The sequence below is a fragment of the Sphaeramia orbicularis genome, chromosome 14 (assembly GCF_902148855.1).
Source record: "Sphaeramia orbicularis chromosome 14, fSphaOr1.1, whole genome shotgun sequence".
In the NCBI taxonomy this organism is placed as follows: domain Eukaryota; kingdom Metazoa; phylum Chordata; class Actinopteri; order Kurtiformes; family Apogonidae; genus Sphaeramia; species Sphaeramia orbicularis.
The window spans coordinates 8,791,055-8,806,534 of record NC_043970.1 but is presented as its reverse complement, the minus strand read 5'-3'; the positions used below and the strand labels follow the sequence as shown (position 1 = coordinate 8,806,534).

The window sequence follows — 15,480 nt, the reverse complement described above, 5'->3', positions numbered from 1 at the left end:
ATCACATGAATCAATTCAAAAATCCATAATTAATCATCATATTCTATGTTCCATCCTTAGATTGAGGAGCAAATCGAAAGCATGTTCAACTCTAAGAAGAGGGTGAAAGATCTGTCTGCTCCTGGGGCAGCTGCAGGTCCAGCTGGTGCAGTTCCCACCACAGCAGCTGCCACTGGAGGACTGCCCGGCCTCGGACCCACCTCTGCTGGGAACATCCAGAAACTAGAGATGGCCAAAAGGCTAGCACTCAAAATCAACGCACAGAAGAACCTGGGCGCCGAGGCTCAGGTATGATGACAGAATGTTTTTAAAGGATTTCCTATTACCTAATGAGGGTTATGTATAGTATGCCCTGTATTATGAATAAATAGACACTTCATGCCTTTCTTCATTAGCTACGTTTCATGGATTTTGTTTTTGTACTTTTTATTATTTTATAAGTAGCCAACATGCACCAAGTTATGTTTGTTTTCTTAGGACGTGATGCAGCAGGCCACCAACGCCATCCTGCGAGGTGGCACCATCATGACCCCCTCTGTATCAGCCAAGACCATCGCAGAACAACTGGCTGAGAAGATCAACGCCAAGCTGAACTACACTCCTGTGGAGAAGTTGGAGGAGGAGCGGCAGGCAGCCGAACAGGCTGAGACCGTCAAGAGATATGAAGAGGAGCTGGAAATCAACGACTTCCCACAGGTCAGCACTATGGCCAAGTCAGTCATTTAGTCTTTGGTTTTAGTTTGAGAGTTTTCCTGTGAAGTGTGTGTGTTGTATGGTTTAAAGTACGGGTGAAACAATTCCTCGAGTTATTCGAGTACCTCGATTACAAAAAATGATTGAGGAATTTTCTCTGCCTCGAGGAATCATTTATTTAATTATAAAGCTCAAAGCACGGCATTTCGCACGAACTATTTCATGTGTCACAACACGTTTACGTTACTCACGCAAAGGAAGATGACACAGGACACGGAAGTGTTTGGATGAAGCAGCGGGAAGATGGAAGAGACGAGTAAATACAACAATGATGACGAAAGACAAAAAAAGACAATAAAAAAGACAGAAAATGTCGGAAGTGTGGAAGCATTTCAAACTGAACAGCAAGGTAAACACCATGACATGTGTCCGTTGTAACACGGTCCTTCCATAAAACAACAGCACATCTGCGATGTAGCATCTACTCATAAGACACCCAGAATGGAGCAGAGGACCCCAGATAAAATAAAATTAATGTAGCGCAAATCCATGAGATTAACATTAATGTACCTAACTAACGTAACTTTAGCCCTGCGAAGGGCTAGGTTTGTGTTCATTATGGCTACTGTTGGATGTGTGGCTAGTTTATTACGACTGTGACAAGCTAGATTTGTATCTGTGCACCCGTGATTTGCACGGTTAATTTCCCAAAAGCACAGCCAAAATGGTACACTGGTTGGTGAAAGTTTTCTCTTACCTTGTCACAGCCGAATTTTGGCAAAATCCAAGTACTGCTAAAATGAAGTGGGGGGGGGGGGGGTGGTTAATAGGTTATGAGACAGACAGATAAGGTGGTGGTGGTGGTGGTGGGGCGTTACCTTGATTCTCCTGAATATAGCAGAAATGTGTGAAACTGTTCATGCCTGGACTCGTTCCAAGTTCCCATTCAAATGTTCTTTCTCTTACATGCCAACACATTCCTGTGATGTCTAAATTGTAAATTCTGAAACTTAGAGGTGCCAGAGTTCAGTTGCACATCAAAAAGGCAATGTTTATGCCTTTTTTAATATGTTACTACCTTATATTTTTGATACTTACAAGAAATACTAAGTTGAAAGTAATTAAATTTTATTTATTTTTATTTGTATTTGCAATTGCCTCTCTGGAAATGTTTCTAGTCAAGAAAATACATTTTGTTGAGTATGCACAATATGAATGTAACAAATAAAACTGTTAATTATCAAAAAAAAGGAAACCAATTGGTCCTTCATTATTAAGTGAAATACCTTATTTCCTCTTGTGTATTTATAATTGCTCTTTAACCAAGCAAAAATAAATTTAATCCGATTACTTGATTAATCGAAGGAATTTTCAGTAGAATACTCAAATATGAAAATATTCGATAGCTGCAGCCCTAGTTTAAAATATTATATAATACCTGTTTTCACATTGGAGAGAAGAGCCACGACCATCTGGTTTTTGTCTCCAGTGTAAAAGTGTACAATCCTCGTTCAGTCTGTAGTCAAATGACTGCAGGGGTGTCTGGTATTTATCAGCTCTGTTGGCTTTGATGGAAACACAACACGCAGCCTATCAGTAGTGTGTTTATCACTTCTTTTCCAACACAATACTAAGATGTGCATTGTCAAACAAATTCCATCGATCTGTTCAACCAATTTCTTGAAGACTATTCACTCATTTGGCAAAATGCGATCACATTCGAAGTTAAGACTTGGGCAGAATAACAAGAATAATAATAATAAGAAGAAGAAGAATTTGTCCTGGTTTGACTGAACTACCCAAAAAAGGCAGTAATTTAGTTTGATGTAATTATCTTTAATTTAAAATTCAAAATGAATCCTTGACGAGGTGGGGTATCAATGAGTAGGAGGGGCAAAGTGTTGTGTGGCGGGACAGGAGCATTGATAAACTCTGATTACTTTTTCACTTGTTTTTTTTTCTTAAAGGAGTGATGTAAAAGATCTAAAAATAGGACCAAGGGTCCTGTAGTCCAGTGGCATATTTAAAGACATTAATTAGCATTTGTTTGACATTTCGAGGTCACTCAAGGTCAAAGGTCATGGCTCCAAGTGAAAGCCCATATGTGACTTCCTATCTGTTGCCAATAGTAATTATATCAATATCGTCAACTACTTTAAAGTTATAGCACTTTCAAATGTGTCCCATTATAAACCAATGGAGATTTTTAGAATTTCTAAAATCCATTAACAAATTCAAAAATCAATATTTCTCAGTTTTTTTAACAAACTTGGTAGACCTTGCCCCAAGGAACCTCTGCTATGAATTTCAGTTGATTCTGGCAGATGGTTTTGGAGAAGTTCCTAGAGGTCTGGACATGGATGACCTTGGGTTTGACCTTTCAGTGTCACTCAAGGTCAAAGGTCATGGCACCAAATGAAAGCCCATATGTGACTTCCTATCTATTGTCAATAGTAATTATATCAATAGCTTCAACTACTTTCAAGTTATGGCACTTTGAAATGTGTCCAATTATAAACCAATGGGGGTTTAAACATTTTAAAAAATGTATTTTAAAAAAAAATCCAAAATCAGTATTTCCCTATTCTCTGAACAAACTTGGTAGACTTTACCCCAGTGATGGTCCACAACAAATATCAAGTCATTCTGACTGACGGTTTTGGAGAAGAAGATTCTTGAAAAATTGTTTACGGATGGGCGGGGCGCCAACTGATACCAATAGTCCAGCTTAGTCTTAGTTGGACTAAAAATGTAGTCACTATAACATTAATGGTTTCCATGATACTTTCTACTACTCAATGTCTCTTGACACTTTCATTCCATACATAAAAAAGAACACAAACGCAGACTAGTCTATTTTTTAGCAGATTTATCAGAATATAAGTAAAAATGTGGTAGTGGGAGTTAAGCTTGAACATGTGGAACTTGCCTTTAGAAGTGCTCAGGACAAAAGAAAAAAAAAAAAGACTCCAATTCTAAAAATGATAACTAAATTCCTGTCACATCTGCATTTTTAAATCTCAGAAATCCACATCATCTTACAGAGTGGTATTTGGTCATGTTTTTCCTTATATGAAAAGGTCATAAGTGAATGGATCTGGTCCAGGGCTTTAACCAGGGATCTATACTTGTGTATGCTTTTCAGTCACAGATGATAGATTGAGGCACCAAAATGACTTGGTTGGGTTTAGGAAAAGATGGTTTAGGTTTCCTCCTGTGTCTGTAGGCCTTGACTATGGACATGTGAGTGTAAATTGCTTTGTAATCTTTTGTGCAGTTAGGGAAGTATAATTATCCTGAAACCAACTGAACATGTAATTTATTGTTTTTCCTTACTCAGACTGCCAGATGGAAGGTCACATCGAAAGAGGCTCTGCAGAGAATTGGCGAGTACTCAGAAGCTGCCATCACCATTAGAGGGACATATTTCCCTCCAGGCAAAGAGCCTAAAGAAGGAGAACGCAAGATCTACCTGGCTATTGAAAGTATGTTTAAGGGAAATTCATATCAGAATTACTAATACTGGAACGTGGGAGCCCCTCCCCTCATAAATTTTTCATATTCTTATTTTATTTTTGTATATTTTTAGGTGCAAATGAACTGGCTGTGCAGAAAGCTAAAACAGAGATTACACGGCTTATCAAGGAGGAGCTCATTAGATTAGTAAGTATTCTGTTCATCAGTGTCTACTTCTGTTGGAAATGTAAAATATGAAACATGTCACCAACTACCTTTTTTGTTCATTCTCTCTGCAGCAAAATTCCTACCAACCAACCAGCAAAGGGCGGTACAAAGTATTGTAAAGGATGAACTGAGGCTGCTGTGTGGAGTCTCTACACTGCTACAGTTGAAGAAGATTTTAGTCTCTATTTTCAAAGACGTTTCCTTTGATTACAGCATATTGTTTTCCTTTTCCTTAGTTTGTTCTGTACATCACTTGAGTTGATTTTTATACAGAAATACCCTAAGTGTTTTGCCCAGTGTCACGGATTCTCATTATTTTACAATAAACTCTCTGCAATAATGTTTTCTTCTTTGGTCAAATTTCATCCTGTTGTATTTTGAATCTTTACCAAGAAATGTTCAGTAAAACATGTTTGTACTCCCTCACAATAAACCAATGTGTTCCTAAGGACATAATGTGTACTGCTTTTTGCATCAACGTGGATTATAAAATCTGGTAGATTCGGTGTACTAGCGGCTCTTTAAATAATTAAATAGACTTACGTTTGTTTATTATTTATCAGTAGTGGAGGGAGCTGTCTGTTGAGCATTAAACTGTATCTTGGTATCATATTGGGCCAATTCAGCAGGTCTTTGAAGGTTCGAATTAAAAACTATTCGTTTGTTGGAGATAAAGTGGAAGCGTCGTTTGGATGTAGAAATGGTTCAGGGAGAGAAAGAATAAAATCTCTTGACGTCCCTATTTGCCGCTGTGCGCATGCTCTGTCTGCGCTCCTGTCTTATTAATATTTAATGGAAAATGGCTGCGTTTCTAATCCAAACCTCTGGAGCCTGGAAATAAAAATCCTCCCTATCTGAAGCATCTGGCGTTTTTTGTCAGCATCCACACAGCCACGGTCCAATGTGTGGGATCCACGCGTAGCCAGCCTAGGTCCTGTGGTGGAAAAACATTTGGGAAAATGGATCGCCTCACGTTTTGAGGGATGAAAGATCATTTTTCTCCTTAACCCTTTCTACTCCTAGATCTGCGAACAATCGAGGTACAGTAATGCTAATGTTAATGATCCAACGGAGTGTTTTGATCCATTGTACGGACTGGGGTCGAGTATACGTGCACTTTAATGCCCTAATATGACGATTTATCCCCTTTTGCTACATACCGTTATTCAGGTCGAGACGAGGGTTTATAGAGAGCCTGGCTGACGTTAAATCCGGCCATTTGTGTTGAACAGAAGGGGGGTAAAGTGACAGTGAGATGTGGGTTTTCGTCTGGATGCAAAGATGCACAATGCATGTGCATATTTTTTGTGAATGAAAATTACTCCAGTGTGTAGCCTATGTGATAGTAAAGTCCACACCTCCTCCTTAGCATCCTGTGTCCTCTGCAGAACAGATGAATAGCAGTTCACCTCACTCTTCATTGTCTCAGTGGTCATGAGGATTGAGCTGCAGTCTGTGTATATTTACTTTACTATTGTCTTCGAATCGGAGAGGAGATACTACTACACAGTACACCATGCACTCATTGTCCCCTTAGGGAAATGCTTTAAAGGCTAATGTCTCTGCATTTTAACCACGATTTTACATGATGTAGACATGTGATGGAGAACCACATACTAGTGTTCATATCCAGGGGTGGAAGAAGTACTCACATGCTTTATTTTATGTAAAAGTATCAATACTGCAGTGTAAAAATACTCTGTCGTAAGAACAAGGATCCCTGCATTCAAAGTCTCGCTCAAGAAATAGGGCAGAAGTATTAACATCAAATTTAGAGAAGCAGACAATAGCAGAGACTGGAAACAGTCAAATAACATGCATGTGCCACCATCTGCAAAATGAGTTTGTCGTCCAGGAGCACAACTTGGAAAATGACTGCATGGATTTTCATTAAACTTGGCGTAAAGGGTAGGGCATGGGCCAAGGACAACTCCATTAATACATGTACAACGTTTCTCCAGTAGGTTTTCAGAAGGCCTATGTTATCTCTGGGGTTTATTATTTTTCTACATTTGGTTACGCAGCAAAAGCATTTTAAATAATAAATACATAAACAGACATAATTCTGAATCACAGATCATCAGAGGTTTGCATGATTTGACCTGTCACTGTCTTTACCTGACCAATGACTTGATGTTTCTTGCTCGGGTTTTGTAGTAACTAGACATAACTTGATTTTCACCACACAAACTCAGAACTTTGTTTGAGATTTAAAGGTTAAGACCCCTAACTTGCTTGTTCCTTGCACATAACAACTGTGTACAACAAATTGGAAAAGGCTGAGCAGACACAAAGTAAACCATAAACAAACTGCCATTGGGTTGGGTAAAAGTCATTGGGCTTAGATGCTCCTCATATTGAGCTGACATTTATTTGGCACAGGTGAAGCTTCATCTAAGTCTATGTCTATATATCTAAGCCTAATGGTTGGGGTAAACCCTTATATATATATATATATATATATATATATATATATATATATATATATATATATATATATATATATATATATATATATTTATAGTGAGAAAAAGTTTTTGTTTGAATATCAGTAATGTGAGGCTTTGGCAGTCTGTATACTCTGTATACTCTTGGAGTCCTGTGTAGAATAAAATTTGTCGAATGTCAAACAAATATAAAGGCCTTGCCTTTGTTGTATCTTCTGGTAAAATGTATATATCTGGGTTGGGATTGATGGTTGAATTTAAATTAAGTAGTCTGGCCTATTCTTTACATGTGCAGTAGATGTGATGTACAGTGTATTGTCTGATAATAGAAATAATCATCTATGGCAGCCCTACTTAAGTTAACAGGGTGCAATGTAATATGTGATGCAATATGATAGGACAAGATACGACACACAATGCAATGTGTGATTGTCCCGTCAGGAAAATTTATACAATGTCACATATAGCATTATTGATATTGGAAATACCTTAAAAATAGCAAAAAGTCTTGTCTTTCTATAAAAACAATCAGAAGCTTTGTGAATTCACTGTAGTGGTTAACGCGATGGTAATATGAAAAGTCATAATGTGATGGTTTTTGTTTGTCAAAAATAACTTTAACACAAGTGGACATAGCTGTGATGTCTCCCAGTAATTTGTGGAGTAAGGTTTTGAAGCCCCGAGATTGGGATTTCTGTTGATCTGGGTCTGTCCTGGGTTTATGGGTTAACAAGAGGGGTTGAAACTCACCAAGCTAATACTGCTAATTTACTAAAACATTGTCTGCGTGGTTAACTAGTAAATGTTATGTTAAAATACCTCAAAGCAATTTCAGGTAGTTGCTAAAGAGCAACGCATATAGTTGTTTGCCAAGAGTATAATATCAACTGTTGAACATAAAACCTAAAATAAATCCACACCACAATTTTCAGTCTTTTTCATCCAAAAAAAAAAAAGGTTTGATACTTTTGTAGATTTTCTACAGTTCTTTAAATTCAAACAAAAATGTCCATTTAAGTGAGCTTGTCTCCTTATCTCATATAAAAACCCGTATTTCAACCTTTCTTAGCTCTCTTCATGTTTCATTGTCTAGGTTGGCACACAAATCTCTTTGTCATTTAACCACATAAAATATTCTACATAAACAAACAAAAATTTAAACCACATCTCTAACTTAAATAATTTCACTCATATCCAGAGCTATCCCATGATAATTTGGCACATCAGCTAGGCTAACAGGATAGGTTATGTCTAAGTACACTTCCTGAAACATTTCTACAACAAAATACTTTGTAAGTCTAAATAGTTAGACTTCCCATAAACAAATAAACAAAGTATAATAGTAATAGTAACTTCGCATAAATAAAAGCAGAGCTGTCTGTTAGGAAATAAGCCTGGTTAATTCATTAAACAGAAACTCTGAAAATCAGATTCAGGTTAATCACACCTAGCAGCATACCTGGAATCAACTAAGTTAATAAGTTAGCTAAACATAACTTAAAGCCTTAACAAAATTGTACTTTTACTTTTTAAGTTTATACATATATATATATATATATATATATATATATATATATATATATATATATATATATATATATAGATATATAGAGATAGATAGATAGATAGATATAGATATATATATATAGATATAGATATATAGATATATATATATAGATATATATAGATATATAAATATATATACAGGGTGGGGAAGCAAAATTTACAATGAACATTTAGTTGTTTTTTCTCAGCAGGCACTACGTCAATTGTTGTGAAACCAAACATATTGATGTCATAATCATACCTAACACTATTATCCATACCTTTTCAGAAGCTTTTACCCATATGAGTAATCAGGAAAGCAAACGTCAGAGTGTGTGATTTGCTGAATGCACTCGTCACACCAAAGGAGATTTCAAAAATAGTTGGAGTGTCCATAAAGACTGTTTATAATGTAAAGAAGAGAATGACTATGAGCAAAACTATTACGAGAAAGTCTGGAAGATATTATTAAAGAAGAATGGGAGAAGTTGTCACCCGAATATTTGAGGAACACTTGCGCAAGTTTCAGGAAGTGTGTGAAGGCAGTTATTGAGAAAGAAGGAGGACACATAGAATAAAAACATTTTCTATTATGTACATTTTCTTGTGGCAAATAAATTCTCATGACTTTCAATAAACTAATTGGTCATACACTGTCTTTCAATCCCTGCCTCAAAATATTGTAAATTTTGCTTCCCCACCCTCTGTGTGTGTGTGTGTGTGTGTGTGTATATATATATATATATATATATATATATATATATATATACACACACACACACACACACATATATATACACATATACACACACACACATATATATATATATATATATATACATATATATATATATATATATATATATATATATATATATATATATATATATATATATATATATGTATATATATATATATATATATATATATATATATATATATATATATATATGTATATCTTCGTCTCGCCCACCTGGGCGGTGTCTTCTTCCTTCCCTCTGGTAAGTGAGCACACAAGTGTAGAACACAAACTGGCAGAGAAACAGGGGAAGACACAGGGTTTAAATACACAAGAGGGCGGGAAGACAATTGGACACAGGTGGAGACAATCAGGGAGGAGTCAGGTAATCAGCACAGGTGGAAACAATCAGGGAAGGGAAGTAAAGACACCAGACATGACACATGAGGGAAACTTAACAAAATAAAACAGGAAATGACAAACAACATAAAAGACAGACAAATCCAGACAATGTCTGGAAGCCGACATGACACTTTCTTTCTGATGTTGCTATCACTTGGGATTGCTACATCTATCACTACCACTGTCTTCTGATGTTTATCCACCACCACTATGTCAGGCTGACTGGCCATCACAATCTTGTCAGTCTGGATCTGGAAGTCCCACAGGATCTTGACTTGTTTGTTCTCTGTCACCTTCGGGGGTGTCTCCCATCTGGACCCTTGGACCTCCAGTCCATACTCGGTTCAGATATTCCTGTACACTATTGCCGCATTTCCACTACATGGTATCAGCTTGACTCGACTCGGCCTTTTTGCTTTTCCATTACAAAAAAGGACCTGGAATATGGGACTCAGTGCTAGTTTTTTGGTATCACCTCCGCCAAGGTTCCAGGACTGGGGAACAGATACTAAAAGGTGACATGTAAGCACTGCAGACCACTGATTGGTCAGAGAGTCATCTCTGTGACCTGCCGTTTTACAAAAAACAGATGTGGAAGTTTACAGTAAATATAGCGGTAGGTTAATCCATAGGATGACAGCCCGCAAAACTACACCACGGTTTGTTGAGGAGATTCAGATGGAAAAATTCAGCACGAGCTTGACGAGACAACACACAACGAGCGAGTTCATCAGCAACTCTCTGAGCAGACGACACGGAAGTAATGCACCGTATTGCTATGGCGTCCAGGTACTGTAAAGTCAGTCGTGCCCTGTAATGGAAATGGTCTCCAGGAAGAGGACCTGGTACCTGAGCCGAGTGGAGCCGAGCCGAGTGGAGCCGGTTCCACGTAGTGGAAACGCAGCATATGCCCGCTACCTGGTTATGCCGTTCCATGTATGCCTTGCCTGCCAGCATTTTACACCCTGCTGTGAGGTGCTGGACCGTCTCAGGGGCTTCTCTACACAACCTACACCTGGGGTCTTGTCTGGTGTGGTAGACCCTGGCCTCTATTGCTCTGGTGTTCAGGGCTTGTTCTTGTGCAGACATGAGTAATGTTTCTGTGCTGTTTTTCAGTCCAGCTTTTTCCAGCCACTGGTATGTTTTCTTGATATCAGCCACTTCTTCCATTTGCCGGTGGTACATGCCATGCAAGGGCTTGTCTTTCCATGATAGCCCCTTGGGCTCCTCGTCCTTACTGGGCTTTTGTTACCTGAGGCATTCACTTATCAGTTGGTCATTGGGGGCCATTTTCTTGACATATTCCTGGAGGTTTGCTGTTTCCTCCGGGACAGTAGTTCTGACACTTACTAGTCCTCAGCCCCCCTCTTTTCGCTTTGTGTACAGCCTCAGGATGCTGGACTTAGGGTGAAACCCTCCATGCATGGTGAGGAGCTTTCTTGTCTTGATATCAGTGGCTTGTGTCTCTTCCAGTGGCCAGGATATTATGCCAGTGGGGTATCTGATCACTGGTAGGGCATAGGTGTTAATGGCTTGGATCCTATTTTTGCCGTTCAGCTGACTTTTCAGGACCTGCCTTACCCTCTGTAGGTATTTGGTTGTGGCTGACCTCTGAGCTGCCTCCTCATGATTACCATTTGCCTGTGGGATCCCCAGGTATTTGTAACTGTCCTGCACATCTGTAATGTTCCCTTCAGGTAGCTCAACCCCTTCAGCTGTGATCACCTTTCCTCTTCTAAACATCACTCACCCACATTTATCTAGTCCGAATGACATCCCACTGTCTTTGCTGTAGATCCGAGTGAGGAGAATCAGAGAGTCAATGTCACACTCATTCTTGGCGTACAGCTTGGTGTCATCCATGTAGAGGAGGTGGCTGATGGTTGTTCCACTTTGAAACCAGTACCCAAAGCCACTCTTTGAGAGGATCTGTCTGAGGGGGGTTTAGGCCTATGCAGAACAGCAGGGGGGACAGAGCATTTCCTTGATATATACCGCATCTGATGCTCACCTGTGCAGTTGGTTTTGAGTTGGTCTCCAGAGTTGTGTTCCATAGCCTCATCAAGTTCTGGATGAACACTCGTGTCCTGCTGATATTATACAGCTTTAGGCACTCCAGTATCCATGTGTGTGACATTGAATCATAGGCTTTCTTGTTGTCAATCCAGGCAGTGCACAGGTTGGTGTTCCTCGTCTTACAGTCTCGGACAACTGCCCTGTCAACCAGTAGCTGGTGTTTGGCTCCTCTGGTGTTATTGCCTATTCCTTTCTGTACTCTGCTCATGTATTGCTCCATGTGCCTACACATCTTAGCTGCTTTGGTGCCTGATAGGAGCTTCCATGTGGTGCTGAGGCAGGTTATAGACCCGTAGTTGGATGGTATTGTTCCCTTCCTGGGGTCCTTCATTATGAGGACTCTGCAGCCCTGGGTTAGCCATTCTGGGTGGTTTCCCAACTTTAGCAGCTGGTTCATCTGTGCTGCTAGGCGTTCATGGAGTGCAGTCAGTTTCTTAAGCCAGTAGGTGTAAATCATGTCGGGCCCCGGTGCTGTCTAGCTCTTCATTTTGGACAGTCTTGTTCGGAAGTCTGCTAGGGTGATGACTACTGGATCTTGTTCTGGAAGCTGGCTGTGCTCTGCCGGTAAGTCTGTCAGCCATTGGGCATTAGTGTTATGTGCTGCCTCTTTCTCCCAGATACTCTTCCAGTATTGCTCAGTCTCAGCCCTGGGTGGGTCTGTTGTCACCTTGTTACCCTGCCATTGAGAGTAGACATTAGCTGGGTTGGTGGAGAACACCTTGTTTATTCTCCTTGCCTCTACTTCTCTTGTATACCTCTTTAGTAGCTAGGCCTGGGAGCCTTTGCTTAGCAGTCTCCAGTGCCTCAGCTGTGGACAGTTTGTTATATTTCCGGGGCAGCTCTTTCCTTAGATTCACACCTCTGCTTAGTTCTGTTAGAAGGCTGACTTCTCTCCATGCCGCCACAATCTGCCTCTAGCCTTCTCCTCCATTGGGGAAATTTGTTCCTTCTGGCTACTACTCATGCTGTTCATCTTGTAGCCAAACATCTCTAGGATGACTGTTGCTGCTGCATATATCAGCCGATTGGTCTCAGTGATGGTATTGGTAGGGATAGTTAGCAGTGCGGTGTTCAAGTTTTCCAGTAGAGACTGGTCTGGTACTTTGTTGTTTAGCCTTCGCAAGGAGGTAGTTGAGTTCCCCCAGGACTTCATGATTCTCTCTCTCTCTCAGGTCAGCTGCCCTTGCATTCAGTCTGTCTGTCTTTGGGGCTTGGTACCCAATCATATCTATCTATCTATCTATCTATCTATCTATCTATCTATCTATCTATCTATCTATCTATCTATCTATCTCTCTCTCTCTCTCTCTCTCTCTCTCTCTCTCTCTCTCTCTCTCTCTCTCTCTCTCTCTCTATATATATATATATATATATATATATATATATATACACATAATCTTTTTCTCACCCGCCTGGGTGGTGTCTTCTTCAGACTCGGGTCTCGAGGCCTGGGAGCCTGAGGGTTCTGTGCAGGATTTTAGCTGTTCCTAGGATTGTGTGCTTTTGGACGGAGATCTCTGATGTTGTTCCTGGTATCTGCTGGAGCCATCCTCTCAGCTCGGGGGTCACTGCCCCTAATGCCCCGATCACTACTGGTACCACTGTTGCCTTCACAGCCCATATTTTCTCTATCTCCTCTTTCAGCCCTTGGCTTTTCTCAAGCTTCTCGTGTTCTTTCTTTCTGATGTTGCTATCACTTGGGATTGCTACATCTGTCACTACCACTGTCTTCTGATGTTTATCCACCACCACTATGTCAGGCTGACTGGCCATCACAATCTTGTCAGTCTGGATTTGAAAGTCCCACAGGATCTTGGCCTGTTTGTTTTCTGTCACCTTCTGGGATGTCTGCCATCTTGACCCTGGGATCTCCAGTCCCTACCACTGCATGAAAAACCAGATTATCGACCCCGTAAACGCCCGCCAACTTCAAAGATTCCCGGTAATTATCATGAGTTTACAGAGAAGTTCAGCTATGTCGGAAACTGCCGCAAATGGAGCCACCGGGGGAGGGGGGGTGGGGCGTGTTGCGGGGGTTAACAGCTCACAGAGGTGTGAATGACCCTAATTTACATTTGAATGTCACTGGTGCCTGCCAAACCACACTATTTTTTTTTATTGTGTCTGTATTTATCTGTTTGCTTTTTAATGTGGACCATGAGTCTGTAATAAAGCTTATCTATCTACTATCATACACTGTGCAATTAACTAAGAAAGTCGCACTAAAATAAAATTCCCACCCAAATAGCACACATGTAATAATTAATAATAATAATATATACTAATAATATATATAATATAAGTATATATAAGTATATAATAATATATACTTACCACAATTTTTGGATTGTACTCCAGCCTTTTTCTGGTTCTTGTCCACAGTCTGGTCGCTCATCCATCAGTGTCTGCCTGGTTCAAGTCAGTGAATTGTTCACCTCCACTGTAAACTGCTGTGTCATGTACGACTCCATTTGCATTTGTATACCTCACAGCAGGACCATTTACATACGAACACCTCACATAGCCCAAGGGGCTGGGGAGGGGTTATTGCCAAGCCTCTCTAACCAGAGGGTGGGAATTCACGGCAATTCACGGCAGTTAGAGAGAATTTTCTGTGCTGACTTCAAATTCCCACTAGTAGGTGTTAATTTGAAGTTCCACAGCAATTTACAGGGACGTTAACTGACAAAAACCCCACTTTTCATGCAGTGTACTCTGTATAGATATTCCTGTACACTATGCCTGCTACCTGGTTATGTCGTTCCATGTATGCCTTGCCTGCCAGCATCTTGCACCCTGCTGTGAGGTGCTGGACTGTCTCAGGGGCTTCTCTACACAGATTACACCTGGGGTCTTGTCTGGTGTGGTAGACCCCGACCTCTATTCCTCTGGTGTTCAGGGCCTGTTCTTTTGCAGCCAAGAGTAGTGCCTCTGTGCTGTCTTTCAGTCCAGCCTTTTCCAGCCACTGGTACGTTTTCTTAATATCAGCCACTTCCCCAATTTGTCAGTGGTACATCCCATGCAAGGGCTTGTCCTTACATGACATCCCCTCAGGCATCTCCTCCTTACTGAGCTTTTGTTGCCTGTACAGCGTTTCCACTGGTAAGGTTAAATCCTTGCTACCCCACCATACATTTCCTACAAAAAATCATCACTGTCATATTGGACTTATTATGAATATGTATAATATATAATAGGCCTCAGGGCTGGTTCAAGGGAGGGGCAGTGCCCCCATAAACAAACGTCCTGCCCCCTCAAATAAATTGCAAAGTTTCAGGAGGTAGGGAAAAGGTAAATGAGCTCCACAACAGTGGGAGACTTAGAGGACTTTCACTTTCACTTTGTGTGTATCCATTGTGAGGTACGTGCAGCACGGACCACCCTGCCCCTTGTATACCCCCCTCCCTATTGAATAAGTAGGACGGAAACTGGTCGACCCATGTGCTACACACACACACACACACACACACACACACACACACATATTTATATATATATATATATATATATATATATATATATATATATATATATATATATATATAAAAGGTCTGGGCAAGTTAAAGCGTTATTACCACGTTAACGCGTTCATTAAATAATGCCCACAATTTTTTTTATCTCCCGTTAATGCTGTTCTGCCTTTCAAGCAAGTTGTAGTTCATTTATACATATGGACTCTTATTTTGAAACTCATGCTTTTATTTTGGCGCTCCACACGCACTGTAGAACCAAGCACCAGTGCTCTGGGTGAAGTGTGCACGTTGCTGAGAGGAGAAAAGATAGCAAACTTTCCAAGTAAGGCTGAATCAAACTTTGTTTAACTCCTGCAGAAGCAACACCTGTATGTATCAATCATTCTGTTGTTTGCTAAATAATTTCACATGCAAACATGCC

General features: G+C 40.1%; 2 protein-coding genes across 3 annotated transcripts in view; both read left to right on the top strand.

Moving 5' to 3' along the window:
- Positions 1 to 4,828, top strand: part of ddx46 (DEAD (Asp-Glu-Ala-Asp) box polypeptide 46) — a 33,933-nt gene extending 29,105 nt beyond the window's left edge. The window contains exons 19-23 of the mRNA XM_030153810.1: positions 61 to 288; positions 478 to 696; positions 4,034 to 4,178; positions 4,283 to 4,356; positions 4,449 to 4,828. Coding sequence (XP_030009670.1) covers positions 61 to 288; positions 478 to 696; positions 4,034 to 4,178; positions 4,283 to 4,356; positions 4,449 to 4,496 — 714 coding nt within the window. The 3' untranslated portion in view covers positions 4,497 to 4,828. The remainder of the gene's footprint in view (positions 1 to 60; positions 289 to 477; positions 697 to 4,033; positions 4,179 to 4,282; positions 4,357 to 4,448) is intronic.
- A 334-nt stretch (positions 4,829 to 5,162) lies between these two features.
- Positions 5,163 to 15,480, top strand: part of c14h5orf24 (chromosome 14 C5orf24 homolog) — a 15,844-nt gene continuing 5,526 nt past the window's right edge. The window contains exon 1 of one of the 2 annotated variants that reach the window (XM_030153812.1): positions 5,163 to 5,417. The gene's annotated coding sequence lies outside the window, so the exon portion shown is untranslated. The remainder of the gene's footprint in view (positions 5,418 to 15,480) is intronic. The other variant, XM_030153811.1, reaches the window with a different exon arrangement.